Below are 26,203 nucleotides of genomic sequence, written 5' to 3' on the forward strand. Positions count from 1 at the left end.
CCCTCCGGGAAGGGAACGTAGGGGTTGGGAGTAGGCTAGGTGACAGGATAGGTTAGCCGAACAAGGACAGTACAGGGGGTTAGGGGACGATTTATAGTGGGGAAGTAAAATAAAAAAATAAGTTGGGGCTAAATTGGGGTTTGACAAATTAAGGGAGTGGGTATAGACAGTGACAGGCAAAGGCGATAGGTTGGGAGGGAGACCGTAGAGTAGGTCCGAGCCCGCCTTCCAAGTGGCCAGCACCACCGCACTCCCTCCACCAACCTCCACTGAACGGCAAAGGCTGGCCAGCTTCATCTGCTGGCTGCGTTGCTGCAAGGCAAAGGCCGGCCCACTTCATCGGCAGCTGTTGTTTTGCTGCAAGGCCTGTGCCGGCTGGATCGTCTGCAGCTGCTGTGCTGCAAGGCCTGTGCCGGTCGGATTGTCTGCAGCTGCTGTGCTGCAAGGCCTGTGCCGGCCGGATCGTCTGCAGCTGTTTTCTGCAAGGCCTGTGCCGGCCTGTTCGTCTGCCGGCTGTGTTTGCCTGCAGCGGGCTGTGTTTGCCTGATCACCTTTGCCATGCCATGCCCACTGCCCCTGTTCACCAGCCCCGTTCAATTTTTGCTTTGCCCCCCCCCCTGTTCATTTCCATGTGCGCCAGGATCAGAAAGCAACAGTTTGCAAGCTGCGAGAACTGCCCTGTTGGCAGCTACAACACGGGCCTGCAGTGGCGGCCCGTGCACCGTGTTTGCATCCATCCATTTGTTGTGTTCATTGCGTGTGCCACTTGAGCTGGCACGGAGACTGCGTTTGTGCGGCCCATGCACCGTTGTTTTTCACTGCGTTCAGTTTGAAAAGGGAAGGCCTTGGACTGCGTGTGAGCAGCCGGCCACGTTCCCTGTCACCTGCATTGTTTGAGCCAGAGACTGCATGTGAGCAGCCTGGCTCCCTGCTAACTGCTTTCTTTTTGCAGAGTTCATTGATCCTGGGCCATGGTTTAGTGTAAAATTTGTAAGTTAAGGTTAAGATGTACTGTAAATATGAGTGCGCCCCCGGCATGTCTGTCTTAGCGCCGGCAATTTTATTTAAGTCGTCCGTGTGAGTGAGTTTGTTTAGGTAGTTACTCAGCCCTCAGGTTATTTATTTTGGGGACACGAATACCATGAATGTCGCACTCAGGGATCCGTAGGTAAAATGTACTAGGGGAAAACTACACATGATGGCACACGAAAATTTGACGACTCGGGACGAGTCTGTAAAAAGGGGAGGGGGTAGTGTTGTGGTTGACGAAATTCGCAAACCACCATTGAGGTCCCTTAGGTGAGATATCTCTGTAAGTATATGTGTAGTTAGGCCCAAACCCGTTGTTTAGAGGGAATAAATGTCATTCATTCGGGCTGCGACCCCTCTAGATAGCCGTTTTTCTTTTACTATCTTTATTTTGGACCAGCCGCTATTACTACCACCACAACCACCACCAACCACGTCTCAACAGCCATCACACAACAACCATCAACCGCAACGCCGCTTCACAACAACAGCCACGACCCTTGCCGTCACATCTCGCTCTCGCAACCATCGCATCACCGCCATTCCCGCGCCGCTTGTGGGCGCCGATCCTGGACTCGTGCAGGGCGCGCACCGAGCAGCGGGTGCAAAAACACCAGCCTTTCCGAAGAAATCGGATCAAAAACGATTCACGCCCACTTCTGTTCCGTCCTATCGGCGAGCGTGGGGCGATTTGGCCCCGCCTCCAGGTGCGTCGGAGTATAATCGCTATATGCAGATTCGTGGATCAAAAAGCATTCACGCCCACTTTTCCTCTGTCCAATGGGGAGCCAGCCAGAGGTGAAGGGTCGGAGGTAAAGGGTCGAAGGTGAAGGAGCGAAGCCACGGGGGCTATAAAGGGCCGCGTTCGCTCGCCGAGTAGTTGAGTTGGAAAGAGTCAGTCAAGAGTAGTGAAGTTGGAAAGAGTCAGTCAAGGAGAGTGGAGAAGAGAAGAGTCGGAGAAAGCAGTTGGACGGAGCTGTGGAGAGTGGGAGAGTTGGAGAGGTGGCGGCGGCGAAGGCAGTCGAGAGGGCGCTCGTGTCAGAGTCGGGGAGCTGCGGAGAGGGGAGGCCGATAACGCGACCGAGGTCGCGGTGGAGACGCTCGTCGCGGGACCCGAGCCAGCGAGATATCCTCATCCCCCCGAGCATCAACAACCCCCTCCTGTTTCCCCCCGCGCTGAGATAGTGTGAGAAGGGGGCCCCGTTCCCACCCCATTCCAGACACTGTCCGCGAGGCCCGCGGAGTCGGGGCGCCACCGCCATTTTGCGGCTCATCACCAGACGGGTAGGCTCGACGCGGTCTCGGCCCCAGGCCCGTCTGCCCCCTCATAGTGGAGGGTGGTCCTTTTCTTTTGCTTTGAGTATATGTGTTGGCGGCGCCGTCTGTGAAGTAAAACTGTATAAGTGTTGCCGTGTGCTCGGTAGTCGGTAGTAGATCTGCAGTGTGTTTTTCTTTTATATTTGCTTTTTGTGCATTATTGTTGTGTTTCTTCCACTTTTACATTTGCTTTTGGTGTATAATTGTATATGTGTGCTATCCGTGTGCCATCGCGAAATAAATGTGCTTTATGTTGAACTGTTTTTCCCGTTTCGCTTCGTCTTTTCCTTTATTGAATCTCCATCTTACTTCACGTAAAGGGTTGGTCGTGGGCTAAAACGCACGATAATTAATCGAACCGTCGGGGTTGACGATAACACCGCTCGGTTATCCCGATAGTACGGAACGGGTCGCTTAAAGTGGCCCGTGTCCGAAGTCGACCTGCGGCGAGGTGCGATCGCCCGGTCTACCCTCCGTGTGGGTACTTAGGTAGGTCGAATTTGGCGAGCAACCCTATCCCACGCGGGGGGCCGATTGGCACGATCGTGGTGAGGCCGAAAGGCCCACCCGTGACTAGTTCCCGGCGTTAGTCCGAGAGGGTCACGACGGGATTGTCCGTCCGGTGGGCGACGTTCCGCGATTCGAGTTACGTGGCCGTTCACACGCCGGCGGGCGCGAATCCGCAACAATATATAGACAGAGACAGACATATAGACACACACACCACTGCGACACACCATGCATGCTGTTCATATCATGTTTCAACACAATATGGATATGTTTACGGCTGCAACCACAAACACCTCCAGAAGAGTTGTGCACCTCCTCCACATCTCACCCCATTCCCAGAGGAAGACTAGGTGGTTAATCACTCCACAACAATAGCTCAGTCACAACACCCAGCTGAACAACCATCCCATCGATGGCAAGTGACCCGGATTTTACGGGTTTGCTCTGTTTTGTTTCTGAAAACCCGCAGACCCGTTTTTGAGTAATCAAAACCCGTATTGGATGGAAAGTACGAACAATTTTTAAAACGCACTATTTCACTTCCGTTCCACTTGCAAGGACTGACACAAAGACTGATGGACCTGTCGGCGATATGCAAGGTATCACTGTCTCGTCTATTGGCTGTGTGATGTCATGAGCTTTCCCTCACCGAAGGCCATGTCTACGTCCTCCAGGATTCCACATGCAGTATCACTTCACTTCCCATCATGTCGACCATATTGCCATTACCACCAATCAATCGATCTGAGATTCTCAATTCGCTCTTCCACTTCTTGGTGATATTTATCAGTCCTTTCGAGTACTGTATTTTAAATGGGAGGATTTTATTCGATTCGGATTGTTTTCATTCATACGAAGTGTCCACAAATTACCAAATTCAAACCGTAATATAAAAAATAATGAATTAGGATATATGACACCATCTCATAACAAACACCTACAGAGCGATAGGTTTCACTGCAGGGCAGTATCCCATTTAATTAATGTTTATAACGGTTTGAATTTGGAATGGTAATTTGTGGCATGAGATACGAGATATCATTTATGTTGTTTCGTATGCAGCCTGTGCCTGCTGACTGCATCATTCTTCTGGAAGCACGATTGCACCACTGATGCAGTGCCCCTGTTACTCGTTTTGCCGACCTTGGATGGATGACAGGTCGAGTCAACCCACTTGGTATTTAAATGGCATGACAGGGGCTCAAAGTCAAGACCCTAAGATCTTGAACGTTAAGCCAATGGCAGGCGTGTATCGATGATGACAAGGGAAGACAGGGAGCCACGATTTTGCTTTCTGTTTACAGTAGTTCAGCACATACTTGTCCTGCCTCACAGTCATGCCGAAGAGAAAGGTATCTTCTCACAAGTTCGCAAGACCAAGATCAATTGCCGAGGGCTTTTGTCAAATGAGGTCACCTGCTCTCCTCACATGAAAAACCAACTCCTGCAAAACCCCAGGTCATAAGTTTGATCCTCCAAGAGATCTCGTCAGAAAGGCCAAGAAAGCCTATAATGAATACAATGCCGAGCACAGTAACATGAAGTGACTCGTCCGTCAGGTCGTGGCCATGTCAGTTTGATTGATCTCTGCTCGTTTGGTGCTTTCACGATCGTTGAGATGAGTCTACACTTACACTGTAACGGTCAGTAAACATTTGAGATGAGTTCTGAACAGCTGCAAGACCATCTCATCAATAAATGACAATCTCGGTATTCTGGTGTATTTTGTGTCACTGACATCATCTCAAATTATGTTTTCACCACGTTAGGTAAAAATTAATAAATGAAATTAAACCCTGCTTTGGATGCCAACCAACCCGTTTTTAATCACCTCCAACATGCCACGGACACCATCCTCAGCCTTGCAGCCTGAAGTAGTTTACAAAAAGCCACAACACCTGTATCAAGAGACTATGAACGCATCTCTGATTATGTTGGGTGACTTCATTGCATCTCTGACAACAGCATGAGCTTGTATTGGCTCTGTGTGATCCAACAACAGCTGCTCAAGATGAAACTCTCGTGTGAGAGTTTGAGTTGCCGAATTAGTTCATCCTGTTTGTTGATATTAGTATTGCCGAGTTAGTTCTTCAGAGTGTTGTTGTTCATTTGGAGTTGCCCAATTCGTTAATATACTGTACTGTGGTTCATGTTGCAATTGGTGTATTTGCATGTGGTTTATTCAGTAAGTGGAGCTTTTGGAACAACTACTCGTATTGGTACTGTTAGCTTTTCAACAGTGAAAAAGATGTTCGGAGCTGTTGTTGTTGTCGTCACGGGACACACCTATGACCACGTGGTTCGTCTACGCAATTAACAGTTCCGGCTCAGCCTTTACTGTGTGCCTTTGTTCCCTCCTTTTTGGTTCGCGGGCGCCAGCAGTGACCACTATTTTCGTTGTGTCTGTGTGTCTGTTTGTTTGTGACTCTCTCCAGAGCATAGTTCCGTGACGTTTGATGCGATCTTGATGAAACTTGGACACAACTAGATATCATGGTCAAGTTGTGTCGTTTTGTATGAGGGGCGTCCCACGCCCCCTGTGGGCGGAGTCACGCCCCTTGTGGGCGGAGCCACGCCCACTTGAACTTTTCATTTATTCATTTATTTTTCTCGATTTTTTTTCTCGCAATTTCATTTCCTCGAAGCTGTGCGTAATGTCCATAAGTACAACATATAAAAAAATCCGATTTGATTTGGTCAATTTTGACGGAAGAGATAGGTTTTTACGGGAGGACTTCCTCAAAAGCTTCCACAAACACAATTGTACCTATCGTGGCATTGTTCAATAATGCCCGCGAAACATCGTCTCATCCCGGCTAGTCTATATTTTAAATCCAAATTCACCATCACACCCAATAATGCAGACGTAATAATCGGTCAAAAGGATCAAAAACATTTCTCTGCTTTATTTTGTTCACCAAGAGTTTGTCCGTTTTCCTTCACACCGACGTGCGGTTTCTCTCTCCACCTGAACTGTTGGTTCCTGCGATGGGGCACGGACCGCACACGGGAACCGGAACTTCACGGTGGAGCGGACACGAGCGGCACGTACCGTGTACCGAGTCCTCACCCTCATGTTCACCAACGCTGGGTCCGAGGTCCGCAGCATCTCCCGGAACGACGGTGTTTCCCCTGATCGGTTTGTCATCGTTGTTGGTCACGTCTCCCTTCATCGTGGAGAACGTGCTCAACACTCTGAACCGCGTGTGATCGACCGTGGGAGCGGTTTCGCGCGGGCAGATTCGGCACACGCAGCACGTGCTTCGATGAGGATTTTCTTGTGGTTTTGTCGGAGTGAGAATACACACAGATTTAAAGTGTAAAAAGAGAGTAAAGAGGCTATTAAGAGAAAAAAAGGAGATAATATGAAGTTAATGAATCAAACACCTGTCCAAATATAACCAGGAATCTCAAAATTTGGGAAAGACATCGTTTTAACCTTTGATGAAACTGAACGTATTTGGGAATCTGTCAGAAAGGTGACATCGTCGGACGTACAGATGTGGGAATGAATGAAAAATATTGTCTCGGACAAACTTTAACAGGAAAACCTTTGTATAAATTACAAACATGATAATTATACAATTCCTACTCACCAATTATTATATGTCGATTGAAGAACGGTTGGAACGGGAGACTTCATGGAATTCCATAGCGCATGCAGTGTTATATGAAGATGCACACTTCAATTTTTCACTTGATGGTATTCAGAGAACACTTCCCTCACGCGGTATTGAGAAGGACTTGGGATGAGCGAACTCTTCTGGCGGAAAATTTGTAATTTCATCGATCTACACTTCTGAGGTAAATGTGTATAAATTATACGTACTTTGAAAAGTCTACTTAACTGTAGAGTAAATGCATTAGCCTTCTCAAAGTAGCTTTTATTCATGTTCGAGTGTTTTCATAACTACCAAGGCTGATAACGACGCCACAATAGATCGCCATATACGATATAGTATAAATCGGGACATCGATAAACCACCGTGCATTGTACGACTTCTTCTTCTTCACCAATCTAGCGCAATAAATGCTGAAGTGATTACAATGATACACATTTATATCGTCTTCTTCTTCTTCACCATCCGAGCGCAATAAATGCTGAAGTGATTACAATGATACACATTTCTATCATCTTCTTCTTCTTCACCATCGGAGCGCAATAAATGCTGAAGCGATTGCAATGATACACATATCTATCGTCTTCTTCTTCTTCACCATCCGAGCGCAATAAATGCTGAAGTGATTACAATGATGCACATTTCTATCGTCTTCTTCTTCTTCACCATGTGAGCGCAATAAATGCTGAAGCGATAACAATGATACACATTTCTATCGTCTTCTTCTTCTTCACCATGTGAGCGCAATAAATGCTGAAGCGATAACAATGATACACATTTCTATCGTCTTCTTCTTCTTCACCATCCGAGCGCAATAAATGCTGAAGTGATTTCAATGATTCACATTTCTATCATCTTCTTCTTCTTCACCATCCGAGCGCAATAAATGCTGAAGCGATTGCAATGATACACATATCTATCGTCTTCTTCTTCTTCACCATCCGAGCGCAATAAATGCTGAAGTGATTACAATGATTCACATTTCTATCATCTTCTTCTTCTTCACCATCCGAGCGCAATAAATGCTGAAGCGATTACAATGATACACATATCTATCGTCTTCTTCTTCTTCTTCACCATCCGAGCGCAATAAATGCTGAAGTGATTACAATGATGCACATTTCTATCGTCTTCTTCTTTTTCATATCGTCTTTGTGGTGTACTGGCCTGCAGGGGCAGGGCAATGCGGGGAGCGTTGTGGAGGCGTGGAGGAGTGGTTTTGGGTGGTCACGTGCCTGCAAGGGATATAGGTGTTCGCGCCGCCTGAGGCGTTGTGTAGTCTGTAGTAGTGTGCATCCGGACGGGCAATAAACAGAGTTCGACAATCCTCACGACTATCCGAGTCCCGCTGCCCTCCGGACACTACAGTTTGGCGACGAGTCTGTTTCGGATCGGCGTGTGCAAAGTGCGTGGGTTACGTCGGTATTGACTTGGAGTCTTTGGCCGGGGCGATTGCATCGCTGAAGCGAGAAACTCAGCGCAACTCGCGCGGTTCGAGTTCAGCACCGGGCGAGGGTCCCAGAGAAGTGCATCACGAGTTTCGCGCGCCCGCACGCACAGTCTTCGGTGCCAGGCGTCTCGCCGTCACAGGACGGCTCGAGGATGGCGGAAGGTCGGGGCACGGCACACGGACGCGTGCCCGTTTTCGTCGGAGACGACTTCGAATTGTTTTCTTAACAATTGGGCTGCTATTTCCACGCGAATGATGTAGACGATGAAAGCAAACGCAAATCGATCTTGCTCGCCTCGCTATCAACGGAACATTATCGGCTACTGAGTGATTTAGTAGCGCCGGATAAGCCCAGTGACGATGGGCTGTCGTTTCAAGACGTGGTAGGGAAGATGAAAGCCCACATGGCACCAGAGAAGTCATTGCAGCTAGCTCGATATCAGTTCGATCACCTCGCGAAGGGTGCGGAGGAGCGCGTTGCAGATTTCATGGCACGGGTGAAGCATTCGGCCGTGGCTTGCAAGTTTACGGCGGAGGAGCGTCCAGCTCGGCTCAGAGATCCCTTTATTTCTGGGCTGCAAGATGCGAAGATGGCGTCGGCCATTCTGCGGATGCGAAATGTCGACGTTACATTCGACTCAGCGGTCGAGACTGCTTCAGCTGTCGAGCAGACACTCACAGATGTCCGCGCCATCGCCGGCCAGGACGTGATGGGTAGTTCCGACTGGAGCATGTCGGGTGACCCCGGGGTCCACGCGATGACCCAGGTGCCCCAGGTCACGCGCACATCTGTCGGTGCGAGCCGGGGGCGCGCGTTCCAGCGTGGCCGCGCAGGGAGTGAGATGGACACCCAGGGGTGCTGGGGGTGTGGTGGTCCGCACCTGCGGCGAGTGTGCCCGTATAAGAACACCGTGTGTTTGCATTGTCACAAGGTGGGACATCTGAAGCGTGTGTGTCGAATGGCGGGGGCCGCCGTTAAGGTCTTGGATGGCGAGGTGCGGGACAACCCCAGCGACCTGGGGAGCGGCCTGCAGCCAGGGCATAGCGATCCCAGCGGCCTGGAGCAGGAGATGCAACCAATGTTGAGTCTGTTTTCGATTGGTCCGGAGGTGACAAGACCAATGACAGTGGAGGTCGAGGTGAATGGCGAGCCTATCGTGTTTCAAGTTGACACCGGGGCTGCAGTGTCGGTCATGGGTGAGCGGGCGGCTCGTGGCCTTCGCGGTGTTCACCTGGTCAAGACGACCTTGTCGCTGTGCACGTACACCGGCGAAGCGATTGCACCACTTGCAGTGACAGACGTCTCGGTGGTCCACCGGGGTCAAAGCGCCCTAGTCTCGGTGTTTGTGGTATGAGGGGAGGGGCCCACCCTTTTGGGCCGGGACTGGTTGGCGCGCCTCAGGCTAGACCTCCAGTTCGTACCTCCAGGTGCACCTGTGCCTCCTTCGAGACCCGAGGGCGAGGTTCTGGCGGCAGGAGCCGCGACGATGCAACGTGGGCTGCCGTTCACGGCCTCCGGCAACGACGATATGCGGGTCTGGAGCAACGGGAGCCGTGCCAGTGGTGACGGGCTCTCGCGCTCCCGCTACGCTCGTTGTACCGTGCGCACCCGTGTCGTTCAGGCGATTTCAGTGGGGGATTGGAGCGAGCCGGTCGCGTTAAAGAAGTTCGCGGACCGCGACCATCGACGACAAGCAAGTCATCGCAACGTCGCGACGATAACCAAGAGACGGACACGCGATGTGATTCATGGGTTGCTGATTGTTGTGTATTTGATTTTCGTTGCACGAGTGATGCAATTTAACCTTATTAAAATAAATGCCGACAGTTCGCGTGTGAGCATAATGTGTTTGGCTGGGATCAATCGATGGGATGTCCGATATGATCGATGTGATGTGAAGGGCTTGGGGGTGATCGTGGTGAATAAAGAGGTCTGGCCGATCTCCAGCTGCGAGGGCAGCCCACGGTTCGCTACCCTGTCATGTGTGGGGATTATGCTGGGAGGACGCGCTGTACGTGAGGGGATGGTTGCATGGGAGGAGACAATGTTTTTGTTGTTGTATAATACTGATATGTCTCCAGGCTGCACTGACCGTCCGTGCGGACGTGCATGGTTTTCTCGGTTGGGTTGGATGCGCGGTTTTGGTGTGGGACTCATAGATCGGCTCAGAGCCGGGGCTGGTTCACTGTTCAGCGTTACCCCCACCCCTGGTTTCGCCAAGGTTAGACGTGTCTGGCGCCCTGGGGCGCAAACCTCTGTTCTCGCCAAGGCCGTTCGGACGTGCGTTGAGATCTCGGCTGGTTGTGATGCGTGGGTTTGTTATGGGATTGATGGTGGGCCCAGCCGACGGTGCTGTTCAGCGTCACCACCCATCCCTGATATGGCCCAGGGTCAGACGGGCCTGGCGCCGTGCAGCACAAACCTCTGTTCTCGCCAAGGTCGCCCGCGCGGGCGCCACCGGGCTTCCAGGCTCAGAATGTTTATCTGATTCGGTTCTGTCTGGGGGAGCTGTGCCGCCTTGTCGACTGGGGGCATTTGATTGGGCCGGGGGAGGTTCACTCGGGAGGTCATCGCAAGCTCGCCGGAGGGCGTGTAAGCATGAGCCGCCTAGGGGCACTTCTGCTGCGTAGTGATGCTGTGCTTCCCAACTTGCTTCTTGATATCTTTAACGTGGTCAGGATTTTTGTGGGTTCGTCGTGCAACTCAGTTTTCGAGCACCTGTCCATTGCTTTGAAATTCAACTTGCTCACATCGACACGTTATATGGTGTGATGGGGTAGAGGGCTGAGTTATGGGCCGGATGACACCAACAGCATTAGGGTTGCGGGTAGCAGATGAAGCACGGTTCCTTTTGTGCCGTCTCGTCTGGGTTTTGGTGCACGGCCGCCTGATTAATGCCATTTTTGGCTCTGGTTGTTTTCTGTGTGGTGTGGCCTATGCTTTTTGATTATTATCGTTTTTGTACCTCTTTGCTTTTATGTCATGGTATTCTGTGCCGATTATGCTTATTATTATGATGGTCATTTTATAATCATAGTTTTAGGAGGGAGGAGTGTGGTGTACTGGCCTGCGAGGGCAGGGCAATGCGGGGAGCGTTGTGGAGGAGTGGTTTTGGGTGGTCACGTGCCTGCAAGGGATATAGGTGTTCGCGCCGCCTGAGGCGTTGTGTAGTCTGTAGGAGTGTTCATCCGGACGGGCAATAAACAAAGTTCGACAATCCTCACGACTATCCGAGTCCCGCTGCCCTCCGAACACTACAGTCTTCTTCTTCTTCACCAGCGAGCACAATAAATGCTGAAGTGATTACAATGATACACATTTCTATAGTCTTCTTCTTCTTCAAATCGTCTTCTTCTTCTTCACCAGCTGAGCGCAATAAATGCTGAAGCAATTACATTGATACACATTTCTATCGTTTTCTTCTTCACCATCCGAGTGCAATAAATGCTGAAGTGATGACAATGATACACATTTCGAACGGTTTTCGATGTGCACTCGACATGCGCTTTTATCAAATGGTCATGTAACATGTGGTAAAGTGTCAATTTCCTCCATTGAACGGTTTTCGATGTACGCCCTCAACAAAATGGAGACACGTGATGTATACGCGAACCATTGCTGAACCCCAAATTGTAAAGCGATTTAAAAAAAAAACAACTGAAGTTTAGCACTACTCAAGTAATCTTTTACAGCACAGTTTAGGAGATGGAGACTTTATTGATCACTCGAGAACGCAGCATCAATCGGCATCGAACACCGCCATATTTATGGCTTCTTCTTCTTCTTCATCCTGATACTGTAATCCCTTGCATGCCATACTATGCAATAAAGTGTAAACCCTCAAATATCACGGGTTTCTACCAATCACGCCAGCAACCGATTGTGTTCCGATTTCGTCGTCACGATATTTCATATCCTGGATGGATGAATAAGATTGAAGAGAATAATGTAGATGATGGTTCCATAGGCAGGAAAAAAAGAGGAATAAATGAGTGAAGGTGAGAAGTGATCCTGAATTTAAGTAGTTTCACCAGAAAGGGGTTGATGGTGGACCATGTGGACCCTGCATAAACTTGGGGGAGGGGGGGGGACAAAGCAAGGAAAGAACAGAGGGTGAAAGACCAGAAAGGAGCAAGCAGAAGACAAAGAGACCACCGGCCTGTCTGCGATGGTGAAATGCTGGGCCCATAGACTTGGCTTCATCGTGGGAGATTCCTATAATGTTGAAGGACTTGGTTTCCATGGCGTCAAGATGGGAATGATGCGAGGCATGGGTGCCAACTCAGGTAAATTCAATTTAAATACAAGGTAAAGGAGGTTTTAAAGCATGTAAATAAATGCATTCTGGGTTTTACTGAGGAAAAGTCTATTGCATCACCCTATCACGTTACATTAGTTGTTTGTGCCTGTTGTTTATGTCCTTTGTAACATCCTCAAAAAGAGTAAGTTTCCTGTTTGGAATTTTTTTTAATTTTATTTGACTGCCAGGCAGGCAGACTGTAAAAATATTATCTTGCTCCTCTCTTCAGGATGAATTCAGAGCCAAAATACTGTTAAACAACAAACTTGTCTCTCTATTCCAATTTGTGTTCAAAATATATAACATTCAATTTAAATACGTTTTTTTTTCTCAATCATAAACTGACAAGATGGACGGACGTATAGACCTGAATCGATTGCTTAACCCCGCTTTCCCCTTAACGTGTGTGATGTAATTGTTCATGAGTGAAAATTTGGCTTCAAGTTCATAATAAAACACTCTCCACTCAGGAATCACGATACCAAATAAACGGTGTGGAGTATTGAGAAAACTAAATAACTCACGAAATGGCCGTGACTAAAAAACATCTGAGGCCTCAGAGACAAACTCTTCAGGGAAAGCGTGGAATGTCCGTGAGTAAAAGAAGAACATTTCTGGCACGCACAAGTCTGGTGAAAATTTTAAGTGATAACGTAAAATCCACAACCTGGTCATGTAATAGACGTCCCAGGAAAAGTGATACTTCACTGGGTATAACTCCATTTTGGTGAGAACTACAATTGAGCTCCTCGCAAGGCCATGAGTCCTTCCATCCTCCACGTACCACCCTTTCTGTTGTTCTAAATAACGTCATTCTCCCTCGATGAAGATCGGCCAAGAAATACATATAATAAATCACCTTTCCTCTTTCAGAAACCAGGCCAAAGAGTTGAAAAAGCACCTGTAAAGAAAAACAATGTTTGGTGGGTGTTGTGACTCAATTTTTTTTTTTTTTTTTTTGCATTTGCTGACAGCAGAAATCAGGTCGTGATAAGAAAGAAACTCGTGTGAATATTATTAGCCAATCATTGGAGTCCTTTCAGAGAGCCAATGGGAGTTGCAGATATAAGAAGGGGTGAGGAGCTCGTCTCATGGCGTGAGCAGCTCGAGGTGCTCTTTCCCGTGTAAGAATTTTTTTTTTCACGAGTCACTCAACACGTCAATATTTAATCGTGACTTTTGTTCGACACCTTCAAGACCATTGAGTGAAGTGGATTTTCGTTTGCTTCATTGAGCAACAATGACATCGAACGAGCACTCTCTCCTTTTTGCCTTCGACACCATCATAAAGCCACGGTGGCTCGACACCAAGGAATCCTTCCCTCTTCATCATTAACAGCTGGAAAAATGACACAAAGGATTTTTCATCTCCCATACTTCATTGAAAACACACCATTGCATTTTAAGTGTGAGTGAGTTTTCTTTTCGTCCAAGTTTAAGCATAATCATCAGAGCCAGCACACCGAAAAGGAATATCACCACATTGGGTAAAACCACGCTTGGGCACTGGGCTGTAAAGCCCGAAGGAAAAGATTACATTTATTTTTATAGGGGCCGCCCCCGTGTGCAGCACCCAAAAGGGAGACTCTGTCCAGGAGAAAGAAGAGAACTGAATCCACGAGGAGAGGAAAAAGGAAATGTCACGTAAGAGATAACTCAATCCACGAGAGGGACAAGAGAGGCTTGTGTAAGAGAGAACAGTGTCCACAGGAGAGTCAACCAGGAGAGGCTCAGGAGAGAAAGGCGAGGCAACAAAGCAGGATGGAGACCTTGCTTGGAGGAGGAAGCCTCTGGAATCGACCCAAGCTGGGATTGCCCTGTCTTTTTGGAGGGCCTGGAGGAAGAAGACAGAAGGCAGATCAGGAGGACAAAGGAGATCTGCCTAAAAAGGACAAAGGGGATCACATGGCCTGGTTGAAGGCCTCCTCATCGCTGGCCCTGCTTGTGGCCATTTTACTTTGTCTGGGCACCATTGTTACTGGCTCACGTCTTGCACCTGGTTTCTTAAAACAGGCTACATTGTGTTGTACAATTGTGATCTGTGGCACCTTTTGGGTTAGGATTTGAGCTTTTATTTCTCATCGATTGTACATAAGTTTGCATATCCCCATTCTTCTCTTTGTGTCTTTTGACTCGCTTGTTTGTTTCGTTTATTATAGCATCTTGTCGACCCTTTTCACTGTGCTTTTCAATAATAATTTTAAAAATCCTTGAAAAGGTAAGAAGGCATGCTTCAACCATCTGCTTTTTGTGTGTGATTGCCATCTATTTTGGCTCGTTTGGGGGACCTTGGGGAACGCGAAAGGAAAGTAAGATTGAACGCAGTGCCTCAAAGCCAGTTTCAGTCCATCCATCCAGTGTTGGTGTGAATCGGTGTGGAAACGACAATATGTAGTATTGAATGAAGGTACTGTACTGCTGAAGTTGTAAAACTGGCATTATCCATGTCGTATTTCATCATACAACAAAAACTTGCAAAAAATCTGGCAGGCCAGCATACCTGGCATCCAAATCTGATGTTTTTCACTTCAGGTGGTTTACGTGAAAATTTTGTGGAAGTTGTGGTTGGTGGAGTGACTAATACTGAAAGCTTTGACAATGAAGATGACATGATGTCAGGTGGAGTTGTGTTCGATGTCGCATTAGAGTGTAGTTGGATCGAAATCAGATCATGTTCTCAATGCTAGCATCAATCAATCCATGCTGACAGTCATGTTTTCCATTGAAGTTGATGGTGAAAAACTTGTTAGCACATCAAATGACCTGAAATGGGCCATGGTAAGAGGGTTGAAGTGGCTTCCTTACAGCATCATGTTGTACAAAAACACGAGTCCAGAAGGAGAGGTCAGGGCGAAGTTGCATTTGCCTGTGCTGGGCTCTGGTAAGCTGAGGTCGAAGGTTCCTCATGCGTTTTCATAACTGCTTGGATCCAAGGTGCAATCAGCCTGACCAGGCAAACTGGTGCTACAAATAGTCCAGGCAACCTGATGATAGTTCCAAACACAAGTTCAGTGATATAGCAACCAAAATCAGACTTGACCACAGTCTGGATACCAAGCATGATGATAGGGAGAGCTTCAGTCCAGTTAAGATTGGCATGGACTTCAAGTGAAATTTTCAGCTGGCAGTGAAAGCGCTCCACTAGCCGATTAGATGAAGGGTTGTGGTCCGCTTACTTCCCAGAAGGTTGACGAGTGTGTGGAAGAATGATGATTCGAACTGGTGACCCCTCTCTTTGGTAATAGTTGATGGTACTCTGAACATGGCTAGCAAATGTGAAATGAAGGTACGGGCTACACACTCAGTGGAGGTGTCTGATTGGTATAGCCTGCAGCCAACAAGTGATACGGTCGATGCACGTGAGCATATATGCATTACCACATGATGAAGTATGTGGGCCAACCATGTCAACATGTACATTATCAAACCTGACATCTGGTGCTGCAAAGGTGCATAGTGGTTGTCTTGTGTGACTGTGTACTTTACAGCATTGATATTTCAAACAGGGATGTAGGGGTGTGGGTTGCCTGTAGAAGTGTCACAGATGATGGTGCCATTAGAAGTATGTAGTGGTACCTTTCCAAGTTGCAGTGAAGTGTCTGGCAACTGCTGCATTTCTACGTCTCCTTCCTGTGCATGAGCAATGCTGAAAAGTCGATGGGAGGATGCATCAAGGGCATTAACACTCCACATTGATTGGGCCTCAGATGCTGAGTTCTTGCCAACTGTGTGCCTCAACTCTGTCGTGAACCAGAATATGTAGTCCAATTGGTGTTTCTCTGGGGGAGTGTCGATCAGGTTTGAACGGGAGGTCAAAAGTCAGTGGCTTATGATCAGTATGGATGCTGTAATGAGGTCCCTTCAGGAAATTCCAAAAGTATTTGGTGGTAAAGTAGAAGCTAATACTTCACATCCAAAGGTGCTGTGGTGAGTCTCAGCAGGTTCCAGATGCATGGAAAAGGAGATTGATTGCCACTCTCCATCGACATGTTGCTGCAGTCGATACATCTGTTAGTAGACAAATTGGTGCATCTGCTTTTAGATGAACTAAAAGAGTTGCTTGAGCTAACACAGACTTCACCTCATTAAAAGCAGCGAGATCTTTCTGACCGAAGGCAATAGCCTGATTCTTCTTCTTCTTCTCATCGTTCTGAAGGAAGTCAGTCAAAGACTGTATGATGTCGGCACAGCATGGGATGAAACGCCTTTAAAATTGATCAGGCCAATAAATTATCTCAACCTGCATAGTGAGTCGGGTGTTTGGAAATCTTGGACGGTTGAGATATCTTGTGGAGTGGGTGGAAGCCATGCTCATAGACGGATGATGTGACCCAGGAATGAAACCCCAAACTGAAACTGGTACTTTGCTGGCTAGATGACGCCATACTCAGAAAAGCAAGATAACAAGTCGGAGAGGTCTTCATGCTCTTCTTATGATGCACGAGCAATGACATGGTCTTCTCTGTAGGCATAAATGAAAAGGATACCCTGAGTCACATCATCAATGATTCACTGAAACGTTTGTTCTGCATTTCATGGTCCAAAAGGCAAACGCACAAACTCAAATATGTCGAAAGGCATGGTGACGGCAGTCTTGGATAAGTCAGCCATCTCAACAGGTATCTGAAGGTATGCTCACACCAAATCAAGCTTTGCAAACACTCACTTTCCACGTAAAGTTGAAGTGAAATCATACAGATGAGGTGTGAAACAGCATTCATGGAAGGTGCAGAGGTTAAGAGCTCAGTCATCACCACATGGTCTCCAGTTATAGTACAGCGGATAAGCTCTCATATTTTAACAAATTGTGCATTTTATGAGAAAAGCATGAAATTTCTAGTATAGTTAAGTCATACCATAATGTTTATTTTCGGATGAGGAGGGAAGTCAGATTTTACCTCTGAGGGGACAGTGAGAGGTCAAATCCAAGATGGCCACGAGTCACCATACCATACATCTCTGCTTAACTTGAGGAAAGCAGCCGCATCGACCTTGTCTGGGATGTATACCTACCCGCCAGCCTCAAAGCCTCAACAAGACAGAAGAGGGGAAAGGGCACCAGGAAAAGAGTGGCTCCTTCTACTGTGATGCCAAAGAACTGGAAGGACTTCCTTCGATGCGATGATAACAAAACCGAATTGTTTGCTTTCCTGTCACGCGTAGTTGTTCATCTTCCTCTTGCAGAGGGCAAGGAACTGTATGCAACAGATGGAAGTGGAGTCCTTTGCTCTCCAGCTGAGTCATACTTGGCCTGCCTTGCCCCATGTTCGCAGGAGGCCAACACTCATCTACTTCTGCATGTGGCAGATGCTGTGCAAAAGGGGTGTAAGAAGGTGACCATATGTACCGTTGATACTGATGTGGTAGTACTGGCTGGAGCTTAATTCAGCAAGAAAGCTCCTAATGAGCTGTGGGTTGCCTTTGGTGTCGGGTCAAGCTTTCATTACATAGCTGTTCACGAAATGGTTGCCACAATGAATCCAACACAGTGTCTGACTCTCCCAGTCCTTCACGCTTTCACCGGGTGTGACACTGTATCTGCATTCGCTGGCAGAGGAAAGAAGACTGCCTGGTAAACTTGGAAGTCTTTTCCAGAGGTGAATGATGCTTTCAATGAACTCCTATGCATGCCAAGTGAGGTCAGCGAATGATCAATGTTACTGCTAGAGCGATTTGTGGTGCTAATCTATGACCAAACCAGTGAGAGCACGGAAGTGAATCATGCCAGGAAACAGCTTTTCAGACAAAAGTCTAGAACTCTAGAGAGCATTCCTCCAACCCAGGCAACACTCAAACAGCACATCAAGCGCACTTGCTACCAGGCCAATTGTTGGAACCAGGCATTGGTCCTGGATCCAGAGATGCCAGAGCCAACTGACTGGGGCTGGACAAAGGAAACAACTGGGTGGCAGCCGCTTTGGACCACTCTCCCCGAAGCATCAAAATCGTGCCATGAATTGATCCGCTGTCGCTGTGAGAAAGGATGCACTGGACGGTGCAAGTGTGCCAAAGCTGCGCTCAAGTGCACTGCACTGTGCTTCTGTTCTGGAGGTTGTTAGATTTTGATCACTACCATTACCATCATAATCATTGCTATTAATAAAGTATTAAATAGACGAGCAGCATGGGACTATTCTGTTAATTTTATTGTATTATTATCCCCAGTGTCAAAATGCAAGCGAAGTTTCGCTATATTGCATTGGTCCAATCCATTGTCTTTACCAAAAGAATGTCCAAAAGTTTTTAATGTAATTTAACCTTGACCGAAATGCATTTCCTTGGTTCCTGGTGATCTCAAAAGCATCACCAAACGAATGGCCATTCCAAACTTAGTTGGAAATGACACCTTAAATATTTTTTTACACTGTTTAGTTCCAAATTTTAACGCGTTTGAACATTAAACCCAGTGGACTGGCGGCCATTTTGGATTTGACCTCTCACGGTCATCAGAGGTCAAATCTGACTTCCCTCCACATCTGAAAATAAACCTTATGGTATTCACTAACTATGTCAGAAAATTCATGCTTTTCTCATAAAACGCACAATTATTGCGCTTATCCACTGTACTATTACCCGGTATCTTCTTCGGTACCAAATACAAGGGGTAAGAACAATTTCTGCAGGATTAGCAAACTATTTTAAGCTCAAGTATGTGGTGGAACTCTGCTTTTGCAATGTTGAGGTGATCAAGAGCAAGATGATGAGGATGAGTAGCCACTGGAGGTCCAGGGGTCTCAATATGATGAAAAACTGAGTGCTTTACTGTCGCTTCAGTGCAAATAGGACACGGTATTTCCTTGAACTCTTGAAGGAGGGCATCAAAACGGGTTGTATTCCCTGGCTTAACAAATATCAGCCTCATGGAGAGATTATGGGAGGTGATCCCTTTAACAGTTAAGCTTGCTTGTAGTAGAGTCAATTAGCTTGTGGTGTTTTGCATCCACGAGTAAACCAAACTTCCTCAGGCAATCTACCTCGATGATGGGCGTGGGTAATTCTGCAACAATAAAAATCCAGTGAAAAATCATCGAAGTCCAAGGTCAAGAGTGAGAAACTTCTCAACATATGTTGTGATGCTGTCCTGATGATGGAGGAAATGGGTGCGATGACCTCAACAATCTTGTCAGCAATGTCTGCAAGTTTCTCAATATTCACTGAATCACCTGTCAACACCAGGATGAGCTGGGCACTGCTTGGCAGATGTTGGAGGAAAATTTATTTGAACATTTTCTCTTCCAAGGTGTTGTCCCCAAAGAGCTTGTTGTATTACCCTACAAAATAACTGAGATGGTTTCCAGTCACCCACTTCCTCAGAGATCAAGAGTTGTGATGGAGGAGCTTTTGTTCAGACACAGAGGTTAGGCATATCAGTTCCACTTTCATCACATCATTGGGGTTGGTTGGTGCTGGATGGTTTGATGAGCAAGTCACTAATCTCTGGGGCATATTCAGGTTGGAATTAAGCCATGGCGTAGGGGAAACATGTCTCTTGGGTGGGAATCTTTCTCGTGAGGAATTGAGCCTCGATCTGTGCAAACCAAATTGTTGAATAATTCAGCCAAAACGGGGGTAATTTGAGGTCATGGCTGATACAGGTGGAGATAAGGTTGAAGGTGACATGGATGCAGAATCTACATAAATCATAAAATATCATGTTAGTGTCACCAATGAATGGATATCACATAAGTTTCTCATTTCCACTTGCCAAATGTGAGACTGTATCAAAATAAAGTTTACTTCCCAATGGATAAATGTCGTGAAAAAGGTCCGAATACCAAATCACAAAGATAAAAATAAATAAGAAGGAAAAGGGCTCGACCTAATGATCGCCAATCTACAAAAGGTGTAAAAGGGTGAGGCCTAATGCTCACAAATCTACAAAAGCAGGAAAAGGGTGAGGCCTAATGCTCGCAAATCTACAAAAGGAGGAAAAGGGCGACGCTTAATGCTCGCAAATCTACTTTAGTCACTTGCGACCCACCGGGCCACAAAAGATGTGAAAATAAGTGCATTTCCAAAAAACAATTTACAAGGAATCACTCCATCAAACCCGTCATCTATGACAACCCCGAGGTATGCTGCACACTTCCCCAAGCAAAAAAAATTGCCTCTACCTCCACCATCACCAATAATGCTGACAACAAACATTTATCACAGAACTTATGATCCTCCTCTATCTATATTGCCCGATTGACTTCCTTTGAAAGACTCATTTCCTAACATTTCCCCAAAAGACTAAAGACTCATATTTTCAACTCCCTCTCTCGACTTGCACTGCCCAATGATTAATCCAATCACAGGCAAAAAATATACCGAACGACTGCTGGACGAGCTACTCAGAACCTGCTTTCCTAATACTAGTACACCCACTCCTTCAGGGAGGGGGGGGGTAGCAGCAAGGGTCATGTTATTATCTTCTCTGGTATATATAGATTACAGTAGATCTCGGCTCAGGTCCGTTAGTCTGTGGGGATGCAATAAGCATATAATGCCTCAAGAATGTCAGGTTTCCTCCCTTTCAGTTTAGTGTAAAACAGCAGTAGCGACTGTTTAAGAAGGTAATCACGTGTTTGTGGTTTGTAATATTTTTTACATCCAGTAGGGGTGCCCCACTAAATGCCCCTTAAACTATCTATACACCTTAACACAGATTTCACCCAAGGTGGAAAATCCCTTGAGGAGGGGGGCAAATGAAGTTGCTACAACCTCCAATGTGTGACCCTTAGTCCTCTTGACAAGTTTGGTTGATTGGATCAACAATGACCGAATGTATCGTGGTCAGACAGACACCAAATTGCGTATTTTAGTGCGATTCATCCATTCAGAATTGCTTCGTTGGTGGGAGTATGGCTGTCAGTGTCAGTGGCTGCACCACTTACCGACCACTCCTACCTGTAGGTTTTGAGAAGGAATTTAGAATTTGTTCAGCGGGTGCCGGCAATAACTCACTTCCTCTTCATGAAAGCTACCTTGGGAAATTATTGGCCCAAGTGTTTCACCAAACGGCTGGCCAGACTTGACGTCAACTAAGGTTATGGCAGGATTTTGTAATTTGTTCATCGTGCCAGCGATTGCTCACTGACTCTTCGCAAATGACACTGTGGGATCTTTAACCTCCACCAACTAATGCTGGCAGATGGGACGTCCTGTTTAACATCCATCCAAGTGACGGCACACACAATGATGAATCACCGTGCTTGCAAGACACTGGGATGACCGTTTACAGCTGGCCCGAGGTTCAAACCCAGGCTATACAACTTAGAGGCGAGGGTGCTACCTCTCTGCCATCCTGTCAACCCACTGTACATGTATCATCAATACGTCAAATTAGGTATTCATGTGATGAGCAGGTATACCGTACTTTGAAGGGTCAAAAATAATTTTCTTTATTTCAGATAAAACAGCAGTTGAAATGGAAATATTCACCAACATTGGTCAATGATTATTTTTCCTTTTGAGATCCTTGAAATTAAGGCAGCTGGGTGGGGAAAAAGAAAAGAAGACACAAAAGAAAGGGGTCCTGAACTCCCATCTTCGCCAGTAGACAAAACTAACATTGTTCATCCTTTCTGTTGCAGTTTCTTCCGCATCCGTTTTTTCTCCTTCAGGGCATTTTTCTTCTGCTAAGTGGTGATACATCTGTTCTGCGATGATTCCTGTTAAAGAGTTTGGATGTTGTTGGGAGGCACATTATAGGTCGATATCTTTTGAGGCAGTTTTGATTTTTCAGATATTGATAATGAGGATGGCATTTCCTTCTCTGTGCCATTTGTCCACTGCCTTTGCTCCTTCATTGACTTTCATTTGAATCATTTCCTTTTTTCTTTTGAAGCTTTCAATCCATTCACCCTTCTTGAAGTTTTCTTTTCATTCCTCATAAATTCCTTTCTGGACTTTTTCTAGTTTTAATTTATTTTCTGGACGATTTTACTTTTGTTCTCAAGAAAATGTACTTGGGCTACTTTTGAACAAGTGTTGTTGTTTTATTATTTTGTTTGCTCCGTTGTAGTTTGTTATTTCTAGTTTGGGTTTGCTTTAACCATCAATTCAATCCATGTCTTTATAGTTGACTAGACGCCTGCGAACCCGTTGGGTTCCCGTTGTGACAGCGGATGATGAAAAAAAAAAGACAAAATTTTAATATTAATTGGTGGTCAAACTTTAACTTGAAGAAAATTTGAGCATTCACCTCAGGAGTCATCATTTTGCCAACCGGTTTATCGAGGTATATCAACACATTGTCCATGGTTTGTCTTTGAGTGTTATGGATCGTCATACCGAAACTTGACTGAATCGGGAATAAATGATTGATTTTTAAAATATTTTTTTCATTACCCGATTTGAACGAAACTTTATACTGCACACTGCAGGAGAATGGTGAGTAAGGTGGCCCTAAAATTTTTGCGCTATCATGTTCCGTTTTGGCTGTATTTCGGGAACATACATACATATATACTGGATACATATATACAAGATGAGAGTTTTAGTAATATACTAGACAACACGTGAACCCGTTAGATTCCCATTGTGACAGCGGTTGATGAAAAAAATCATTTCAAGAAAAAAAAAAGATAGCTCCAGCAAACTATACCGCTGAGGTTGTTTGCATTGATCAAATTCTCCCAAAGAGGACTTGACTGAATCGGGACTTGTTTTTTAATATTTTTTTTCATTGCCCGATTTGAACGAAACTTGATACTGCACACCGCAGGAGAATGGTAAGGTGGGCCGAAAATTTTTGCACTATTGTGCACCATTTTGGCTGTATTTTGGGAATGTACATACATACATGATGAGAGTTTTCGTAATACTAGTACGTGCCCATAAAAAAAAAAAATAATAATTAATAAATAAATATTCAAACTGCGAGCAACAAACAACAACCACACAGGCCGTTTCTTTGCTCTCGCGTGCCGTACGAGCGTGGCAAGTTCGCATATTATTCGCAGTTACGATTATTCGCAATTTAGTTTTAATACCCAATTATTCAATTAGCGCCAACATATTTTACCTTTTCGCAATGTCGTGGCAAGGAAAAACAAAAAGAGAAGAGAAGAGAGAGAAAAAAAAATTACTTCCTGGTTCGGAGCACACCAGCACTCTGATGTTACCGAAATTTATGCACCGTCTAAGATGAAAACGATCATAACTTGGGGCATTGTGTTTATCTATAAATGCGCATAAGAAATCGAGAAATTATTAGAATACACGAAGTCATCATTATCTGGAAGCCCGTACGTTGTAACCCGTAATGGGGAACGCGGCTGAGCTTCCCTTCCCCATCAGCCACACCTACGCAACGAGTCTTGTCATTGGTTTGGTAAATAAATGGCCATAACTTGGGAAGCACTTGTCCGATTAATATCAAACCTTGAAAAGGCACACCCTCAGGTCCCCAGCAATATATCTGGCAAGTTTCAATTAGATCGGACAAGTGGTTGTCCAGAAACAGCGGTCACAGACACACACACACACACACACACACACACACACACACACACACACACACACACACACACACACACACACACACACACACACACACACATTGCTGTAATTATAGATATAGATAATATCTACAGAGAGATTATATAATTTTATGGATACTCTTTCTTAGTTTGGGATGAGATTTCTCTTCCCAAGTTGTTAATTTCATCCCATTTCCTTCCTCAATTGTTCTCTTTGCCTTTTCAATGTCTCCATGGTGGTGGTGTACTTTTTTTTTTGACCAGGGGTGGGGGGGGTGCTTTATTTTGCAGTGTTCTGCCTGTTATTTTCTCTTGAATGTACAGTGCTACGGAAAAGCTCGTTAATTTTATTTTGGGGGATGGGAGGGGGCAGGGGGGAAGGAGGGGGGGTGGTCACAAACTGGGATTTATCACTTCTCTATATTTTTGAAAACTCCTCCAATTTTCACTGCTTTTCAGCCTCCATCATTTTCCTCATCTCTGCTCTCCATCTACCTTTACCAGTCTCGCTTCCAACTTTCAACAACTTCCCGTACTTTTGTCATATCTGTCTCATTACGTTTGTGCTGAAGTGTAGTTGGAGTTACCCATATAAACATGCTTTCCCTCTAGGATTGGGTTGGCAACACTTCCCCTGCCATACTCCAGTACTGCTGCTGGGTCTCCAGTCTAGAGAAATGATCAGAAGTCATGCCCTCTTGCATGACCCTACTCTTCCTTTCAAATAACTGGTTTTCTTCTTCTTGCATATGGCAGCTTGGCTGCTGGATAGCTATCATTTTGTTGGGGCACAACTTTGAATGCTGATGCTGTGCCCCTACACCAGTACACTGATACTCATTTTGCCGACCTCGGAAGGATGACAGGCTGAGTCAACCCCACTTGTTGTTAATTCAGCGGAAAGGCACACAAACTCAGGACCCTAAGATCCCAAGCCAACCACCCGAACCACTAAGCCAACACCAAGTTTAAACCTGGTCTCTGTCTTCATGACATTCTCTCAATCGATAAGCCCAAGGTGCCAGCTCATCTTGTGGGGGTGGGGGGTCACACTTACCTTCTGTGCCCCTCCATCAGCTTTGCCATAGCATGATGGTCTGTTGAGTGTCAATTCCTTTTGAAGGAGATTGTTATTTTGAATGCTCAGTTTGTTATTCTTACAAGTTCTTTGTTTGATATATATATATATATATATATATATATATATATATATATATATATATATATATATATATATATATATATATATATATATATATATATATATATTGAGTCATGGTATGGGCCCCAGTGTTTCCAGTATGTGGATATTTGTGTGTCTTTTCAGCTGTGATGCCCAAATGAATGATTTACCACACACACTACAAGTGTACGGCTTTTCCAAAGTATGGATCCTCATGTGCCTTTGAAGGTTTGATGCCCAAATGAATGACTTATTGCACACACTACAATTGTATGGCTTTTCCCCAGTGTGCGATCGTGTGTGTCGTTTGAGGTTTGATGCAAGAGTGAATGATTTATCACACTGACTACACTTGAACAGCTTTTCCTGAATGTGGATCTTCATGTGAGTTTTAAGGGTCGATGCCCAAATGAATGATTCATCACACATGCTACACTTGTAAGGTCTTTCCCCCGTGTGGATCCTGGTGTGGGTTTTAAGGCACGACGCTTGACCAAATGATTTACTGCACACACTGCATTTGTAGGGTCGTTCCCCTGTATGCGTCTGTGTGTGACTTTTGAGGCTTGATGCTCGAATGAATGATTTATCGCACATGCTGCACGTGTATGGCTTTTCCAGTGTATGTATCCTCATGTGGGTTTTGAAGGTCGACGCAGCAGTGAATGATTTATCACACACGCTGCACTTGTAAGGTTTTTCCCCTGTGTGTGTCCGTGTGTGACGTGTGTAGCAGGTTTTAACATCAGTTCCATAAGGACAATGAGTACATTTGTATTTGGGATCAATGGACACTGCACGGTGACGCTGCTCATGTCGCTGCAAAACAGACTCAGAAGTGAAGCTCCGACTACACCTGGAACAGGGAAACCTCCTGAAGATCCCAGATATCCCTGTGAAGAACGTTCACACAAGACATGGTTTCTCAATGTTCTCACAAGAATGTATAAACAACCTCAAAGCAACAGGAAGAATAATACATGTTGAATAAATATGAGAGTTTAAATCATTCTTCAAATTTTGCTTCAAAACAGCAAGTTCAGTGATGACCATTCCTTTCACGCCATGAGGAGCATCGGGCTGCCGAGGCAGTTTCATTTAGCCAAAGAGTACAGTCCTGGACAGGTCGCCACTCTGACGCAGGATAACTTCTGTGAAAGTAATACTTATTTGAACAGGCTTGATATACCCAGCTGCGAGAGGTGGATGGAACGATAAGCAATTCTGGCCAGAAAATGGCCAATTCCTGTCATTGATAAAAAAATAAGATAACTTTTTCTTTCCATTAATTTTTTTTTTTTACTTCCCTCTGTTCAGTGCAAACA

At 45.9% G+C, this 26,203-nt stretch overlaps 3 protein-coding genes and 1 long non-coding RNA gene across 11 annotated transcripts in view; 1 reads left to right on the forward strand and 3 right to left on the reverse strand.

The window, feature by feature from the left end:
* The window catches only part of LOC147009605 (uncharacterized), a 37,151-nt gene extending 31,108 nt beyond the window's left edge, over positions 1-6,043 (reverse strand). Inside the window, exon 1 of the mRNA XM_085862453.1 lies at positions 5,909-6,043. The gene's annotated coding sequence lies outside the window, so the exon portion shown is untranslated. The remainder of the gene's footprint in view (positions 1-5,908) is intronic.
* LOC147009604 (uncharacterized) overlaps positions 1-6,579 on the reverse strand; it is a 103,663-nt gene extending 97,084 nt beyond the window's left edge. For 2 of the 3 annotated variants that reach the window (XM_085862434.1, XM_085862433.1), the window contains exon 1: positions 5,927-6,155. In XM_085862434.1, the coding sequence (XP_085718560.1) occupies positions 5,927-6,029 (103 nt within the window). In that variant the 5' untranslated portion in view covers positions 6,030-6,155. Of the gene's footprint in view, positions 1-5,926; positions 6,156-6,452 lie in introns of those variants that run through there. The other variant, XM_085862435.1, reaches the window with a different exon arrangement.
* Positions 6,535-25,699, forward strand: LOC147009606 (uncharacterized). Its single transcript, XR_015052940.1, has 3 exons — positions 6,535-6,660; positions 25,023-25,106; positions 25,612-25,699. It is a non-coding gene; the product is annotated as an uncharacterized LOC147009606 (long non-coding RNA).
* The window catches only part of LOC147009607 (uncharacterized), a 100,942-nt gene continuing 96,975 nt past the window's right edge, over positions 22,237-26,203 (reverse strand). For 5 of the 6 annotated variants that reach the window (XM_085862427.1, XM_085862425.1, XM_085862426.1 and 2 more), the window contains one exon: positions 22,237-25,771. In XM_085862427.1, the coding sequence (XP_085718553.1) occupies positions 24,969-25,771 (803 nt within the window). In that variant the 3' untranslated portion in view covers positions 22,237-24,968. The remainder of the gene's footprint in view (positions 25,772-26,203) is intronic. The other variant, XM_085862430.1, reaches the window with a different exon arrangement.

Source organism: Eptatretus burgeri, chromosome 17 (assembly GCF_056783735.1).
Source record: "Eptatretus burgeri isolate ZD-2024b chromosome 17, Ebu_testis_v1, whole genome shotgun sequence".
NCBI lineage: Eukaryota > Metazoa > Chordata > Myxini > Myxiniformes > Myxinidae > Eptatretus > Eptatretus burgeri.